The following is a 6679-nucleotide window of genomic DNA, read 5'->3' as shown; positions in this document are numbered from 1 at the left end:
GGCGACGTGTTCCTCGGCGAGGCGGACGTCTTCCCGATCAAGCCCGGGCCCGAGGGCGCCCTGCCCTTCCCCAGCAACGAGATCCGCATCAGCCACCTCTCGCCGGCCAGCGAGCGCTGCCCGCCCCTCGCCATCCTGCAGACCATCGCGCCCTTCTCCGTGCGCTGCAAGCTCCAGGCCAAGCCGCTCCCTCCCCACCCCAGCCTCCACCGCCTCTACCTCACCTGCTTCAACGAGTACAAGGTTTGCCTCTCCTCGCCTCGCACCCGCCGTTTCGTTTCCGTACAAGCAATCAGTATGCCTGCCCGTCACGCCCATTTCAAATCGAAGCGAAATCAGCGACCGTCCGCTGAATGTTATTCACTCCATTATTGCTGAATCGCGGGTTGTTCACTAGGGATTGAATCATTCTCCGCATTATTTAGGGTGTACAATTTCGTTGGGTAGATTTGGGAGAGGGTTTGTAAAATTGTGTCCTCCTTTTGGTTGTGTAGAGCGCGGTGGTGGTGGTCGGAGACGAGGAGCTGCACCTGGTGGCAATGCCGAGCAAGGTGGAGAAGGTACCGTGCTTCTGGTGCTGCTCTGTGCGCGTTGGGCTCTATGCAGCGTCCGTTGGGATGCTCAACCTCCGCTGCCTTGCTATTGTGTTTGATCTTGATGAGACCCTCATCGTCGCTAACACGATGAGGTCCTTTGAGAGCCGGATCGAGATGCTTTCCCGTAGGATGGACATTGAGGATGACCCTGTTAGGGTAGCGGGGATGTCTGCAGAAATCAAGCGGTATATTGAGGACAGGGAGCTTCTCAAGGAGTTCATTGACACAGATACTGTTACAGACAATGGCAGAATTGTTGGCACCCAGAAGGAGGAGGTTCAGCCTATGCCTGGTGTCCAGGAGCGTCTTGTTCGGCCTGTAATCAGGTTGCCGGAGAGGAATGCTATTCTGACCCGCATCAATCCAGAGGTACGACTTAGTTATCCTTGGTAGTATCTGTTCTGCTGCTCTTATATCACTGAATTTTTGCTGCTGATTTTCTTTTGGGTGGGACGGGATGACTATGGAGGTAGAATATATTTACATTTTAACCTATGCCATTGTTGGAGAAAATGATACTCCCTCCGTTCCATATTAATTGACACTCAAATGGATGTATCTAGCAGTGAAATACGTATAGGTACATCCATTTCAGCGTCAATTAATATGGGAAGGAGGGAGTATATAGATGGGTTCCCATTTGTCTGGTACAACCTGACTTGTTATGTTCGGTTGTGTGGCCATGGATGATTTCTAGCATTATTATTTTTGTATATGTATTGTAAAATTGCTGCAATATTTGATCTTCTGAGTAAAAGTGTGCATGCTCAAGTTCATTATTTACTACCTCCATTCCAAAATATACGACGTTCAAAGGTAGTACATGCTTAGGCATTTATGAATTGTTTGGTTGCAAAAATTGCAACACTCTTTGTATGCAGGATGTGTTGCATATTCGGCAAATATAGCAATGGGTTAACAACCTGAGGGATGGTAACAAGTACTAAGCAGCACGAGTTTTAGGCAGCCTAATGTTAGGCCTTTGATCTAGAATCTAGGCAGCAAACACATAATGCAGTTAGCATTGTATATATATGCAGCCTTCAGCAAAAAACCTTTATGTTCTATTATTGAAGTTTGCATATTACTTGGCTCTCATGATACGGGCTCTTGATTAAAATAGTAAGTGCGTACGTGCAATGTACGTTCATATTTGGTAGAATATATTTTTGAGGGATGTTTGGTAAAATATTAATTGCGTGCTGATATTAGGTAAGATATTAATTATATGATAATTATGTGACTATTGCTAATATTGATATTTGGTATAATATTTATTGCGTGCTAAACATGTTGAGCGCACACCATTGAAGCAATCTTGGTCGTCGGATTCACATGAATTGATGGCCGAGATTAGTTGGATCTTGCCCCTTTGGGTCTTTAAATATTGATATAGATATGGGGTCGACATTAATTTCTCCACAAACTTTTATATTCTGATGCATCAGAATAAAGATATTGATTAGATTTTATCCTTTTAGTTGCCTCAGCGTTTTGCACTTTGTTTTCCTTTTACTAATCCTCTTACCCATTTCATTGTTATATTGCACGTAGATTCGCGATACCAGTGTTTTTGTGAAGCTAAGGCCTGCCTGGGAGGATTTGAGAAGTTACCTAACTGCCAAGGGACGCAAAAGATTTGAGGTCTATGTGTGTACAATGGCTGAAAGAGATTATGCTCTTGAGATATGGAGACTTCTTGATCCAGAAGCCAATTTGATCAGCTTGAATAATCTTTCAGATCGTGTAGTATGTGTAAAAGCAGGTGAGTTTTCAAGAGTTTGACATTTAATTTTTCGAGCTATTGTGCAGTGCTCTACTGTCTCAGCATTGTTCGGTTCTATAAACATCATCGTTAACACAATCTAGCCATTGTAGAATGCCCAATCCAAATGTATGCCTTGTCTACATTTTTAGAAGTACCAAGAAATTTTGCATAATGATTTCCAAAATGTTGATTGTTATAATGATGGTGCTACTGCTTGATTTGCAGACACGCGAAGTTGTGTGTACATATAGTTGTGTTTAGTTTGCTTGCTTCAGTTGTATTGTATTTTATTTGTACGGTTATAAGTTATGAACTCAAATAAGGTAATACTTGAGTAGTTCGATTTGTTAGTGCTACATTGTCTGTATTCTTGTTTCCAGTTAAACTGCTAGTTTCCACCATTGTGTGGATGGAATGGTACAATCTTTACTTCCTATAGCCTCATGTTCAGCTCTTGATCATGTTTGTTATAATTTCACCTGCTTAGCCACTTATCTTACTCATTGACAGGTTCCAAGAAGTCCCTGCAGCATGTTTTTAGAGACGGAGGATGCCATCCAAAGATGGCCATGGTGATTGATGATAGGCTGCAAGTTTGGGATGAGAAAGATCAGCATCGAGTTCATGTCGTCCCTGCCTATGCTCCATACTATGCCCCACAAGCCGAGGTATTTCTTTTGTTGCTTACATGTTCTCTGTTGAACATTATTGCTGTGCTGGAATGATGTGTGTAATTCCTTGCATATCTTAGATGGCAAACGCTGTTCCAGTTCTTTGTGTTGCAAGAAATGTTGCTTGCAATGTTCGTGGTGGTTTCTTCAGGTTGGTATAAATCGTTATTGAGATACAATCTATGCATTCTGATGATATCATACTTACAGCTTTAATATTATCTCTGATTTGATAAAAAGGGAATTTGATGAAAATCTATTGAAGAAAGTATTTGAACTATTGCACGAAAATGAGTTACTGGATCTTCCCTATGCTCCAGATGTCGGTGACTACTTAGTCTGCGAGGTAATGTTCTTGATACTTTCATGTCGTATATGTACAGCATTTATGTTGTTTGAAGCTTTATGCTGTCTGCTAATTCCTTTCCAGGACCCTAATTTTCCACAAAGCAATAAAGATCCTGCCCCTATACCTGAGGGTATGAGTGGAGCTGAAGTAGAGAAGAGATTGAATGGGCGGGTAAGCTTTGATGCGATGTTTCTGCTTTAATTGGTTTGATAGGAAACCTTTTCTTGTTCTTTTACTTACGGCAAATGGGCTAATGATGCCATATTTGCTATGGGTAAGCACTGTTCTGTGGCATCATATGATTGCTCCAATGCTGCTTGCTTAATTATCAATAAAACCTACCTTTTGTGACATTCGAAAATAAAGTAAGCCCTACTTTGGCTTGAGCTTGGACCATATTTATTTATTTAAGAACATTAGTCCAAACTGGACTAATGAACCTTATTAAGCTCTTAATTTGGAATGAACTTTTAAGGATGAAGGTGAAATGTTATTTCAGGCATACCAGGCGGACCAAAAACAGACATCGTCATCAATCCGTCCATCAGGTACTTCTAATACTGTATTTATTTTGGTCACTTATCTTTGGACTTTTTCCTGCTGGCCTTTCCTCGTCTTGTATTAGTCTGGTATTTTCATTTTGAGGATATACATTTTCTTGCCAAGGAAAGATTACTGTACTGTCAAATGGTCAGTTAAATATTGTCTTATATTTAGTCAAATGGTCAGTTAAATATTGTCTTATATTTATATTTACTCAAATTTCGGAGTTGTGACTTCAGTTAGTAATTTAGTTTTTAGGAACCAGGAATGGGAACCCACAATAACATTTTATTATAAGAATGAAAAAGAAAGAAAGGAGTGCATGTACAAGTTCAGAGCCATCTTGTTAAGCATATTAAGGAATCTGCTCATCTGTCTTTCATACTCCCCCTGTAAAGAAATATAAGAGCGTTTAGTGTAGTGATCTAAACGCTCTTATATTTCTTTACGGAGGGAGCACCAATCATTATGCATTTCAATTTTCAAGTAGTTCTGTTATCACTCTATTTCAATATGTAAGGTGTATTTTGACTACCCAAATTCAAACTTTGACCACTAACTAATCAAATAATATGTGGGCTATGTTGCAAGAAATTGATACTATAGGATTCATCTTCAAAGGTATTTTCTTATGATTGTGATTTTGCAACCATTAAGAACTATTGTCAATAAACTAATGGTCAAAGCTCATACTTGGATAGTCAAAATACAATCTACATTCTGAAATGGAATTAGTACCTTATTTCACTGCATACATTCTGAAATGGAATCTATGCCAACCTTTTGGTGTAGATGATGCACGAGTGCCAATCCGGGGAACTGTAGGTAGTTCAAATGTGCAACCCAATGGGGGCTCAATGGCAATTGTCCCTTCTTTGTTTGTCACGGTATTGCAAGAGATTGGACGACTATGCAACTCGAAGGTTTGCTGTTTCCTTAATGTTTTGGTGTATGTTTGGCTTTCCTGTTCTTGACTTTTTGAATTAATTCCCTTCTCTTGCTTCATATAGGTGGAGTTTAGGTCGACTGTAAGCACCAGCAAAATTACGCAATTTTCCGTTGAGGTTGGTGTTTCGCATTTGTAACTGATTACAGTAATACCAAATTATTTTGCCAACAACCTGGTTTGAATCTGTACTCAAGAGCCCAGACCATGACAAATATCCATTCAGGAGATAATGGACTATATTACCTTAATACTCAAACCTTAATTTTATTCTAGTGGTTTGGTTCATGATGATCTGATGATCATCCAGATGTTCAATAATGCTTCCACCATTCCTGTATGTAGGGCATATTAGGTTTCACTAACCCCTAAGAATTACTTTGTTAATATGTGGCTTTACGACACAAAATTGGTATCATTAGATTTGTTTTCAAAAGTACTTACTGGTAATTGTGATTTTGTATAATATGAACCATGTATTTTGATGGAGTCTGTAAAGCCTTTCCCTAGTGGAACCTAATCTGCCCTACATACATGGAGGGAGTAGATGCTAATGATTGAACCTAATCTGTCCAAGATTCCACCTTATTTTGGGCTGCTCTGAATTAGCTTTTAATTTGACAGGAACTCAATTAGCTTTCTTTGTCCACTTGCTGTCTTAAGACTTAATCAATGTTGCCAAATTTCTGCTTATTTCTTTCACCTTCATTGTACATGCGCTTCTCCAGGTTCTATTTAGTAATGAAAAAATTGGAAATGGCATTGGAAAAACAAGGGATGAAGCTCAAGTACAAGCTGCTGAAAAAGCTCTCCAAAATTTGCAAAGTGAGTGTATATTCTTTACGTCTTGAATTACGCAAGCTCATCAGCACAAGAATCATTTTAGTTTCCCTATTGCTATCTTTGCATTCATTCAACTTCTATTGTTGGAGAGTGTACCTGAGAAAATAAAATGACTAAAATGATGTCCTTTGCTCTACTGCTTCTATGGAAAACATCCTGTAGGGAGATCTTGACTTATTCATCATTCAGGATATCTGGTGCACATGCACATTAGCCTGTCTTCCAGAGTGCAAACCAAGCGCACAAATTGCACTCCTATGCAACATAATAAAAAGCTGGTGATGAGTTTCATTGTTTGTGCTCAATACTGGTAAATGGGTGCATATGTCCCTTGCATATTTCAAGATCACCAAAAATGGTAGTTGTGGACATTTGGCTCAGTGAATTTCCAAGAAATCCTTCACTAATAAACCAATTACCACATTTGGCTATTTCTAATGAGCCATCCACCTTGGTCTTGCTAACATGAATGCGTAGGGACATGGAAAATGAACTCTATATATCTTAATACCACCATAAGGAAATAACTTCCTGTATCTTAAGTTCTTAACACCACCAGCATGGGCACCAAACTAATTTTATAGTAAGTAACTGCTAGAGAGCTGCTCAAGCATCATTCACTCTTCTGGTGAATGAAGGCAGATTGGGTTATTACTCACTAAGTAGCATAGACAGGTCCTAGCATGTTCACTTTTCAGCTTTGCATTACAATTCATGTATGGATTTTCCAGTAACAACAATGACTGCTTACTTTTGAGCATTTTGTATACAAAATTTGCGAGTAAATCACGCTGCAGGTCAGCAGACCTGTCACATTGACATTGATCCAACCAGGTCACCATACTCCCGCTATGCATGTTTAGGCCACAAAAGGCGTTCAAGTGAATATCTGAAGGTCAATTAGTGGGCAACCCGGTTAGGATGATGATATGGCAATGCCACTGGCACACGGAGGTACTCCAG

The 6679-nt window shown here is 39.9% G+C and overlaps 1 protein-coding gene across 1 annotated transcript in view; it reads left to right on the top strand.

Annotated features, from left to right (window-relative positions):
* The window catches only part of LOC123079808 (RNA polymerase II C-terminal domain phosphatase-like 2), a gene marked incomplete at its 5' end in the record, with an annotated part of 9513 nt that continues 2834 nt past the window's right edge, over positions 1-6679 (top strand). The window contains 11 exon segments of the mRNA XM_044502621.1: positions 1-243; positions 495-965; positions 2151-2361; positions 2875-3032; positions 3116-3186; positions 3276-3381; positions 3466-3555; positions 3884-3932; positions 4720-4850; positions 4938-4991; positions 5602-5698. Of these exon segments, the coding sequence (XP_044358556.1) occupies positions 1-243; positions 495-965; positions 2151-2361; positions 2875-3032; positions 3116-3186; positions 3276-3381; positions 3466-3555; positions 3884-3932; positions 4720-4850; positions 4938-4991; positions 5602-5698 (1681 nt within the window).

The sequence above is a fragment of the Triticum aestivum genome, chromosome 3D (assembly GCF_018294505.1).
Source record: "Triticum aestivum cultivar Chinese Spring chromosome 3D, IWGSC CS RefSeq v2.1, whole genome shotgun sequence".
NCBI lineage: Eukaryota > Viridiplantae > Streptophyta > Magnoliopsida > Poales > Poaceae > Triticum > Triticum aestivum.
The sequence above is the reverse complement of the archived record's forward strand: the minus strand, read 5'-3'. Positions and strand labels throughout refer to the sequence as shown.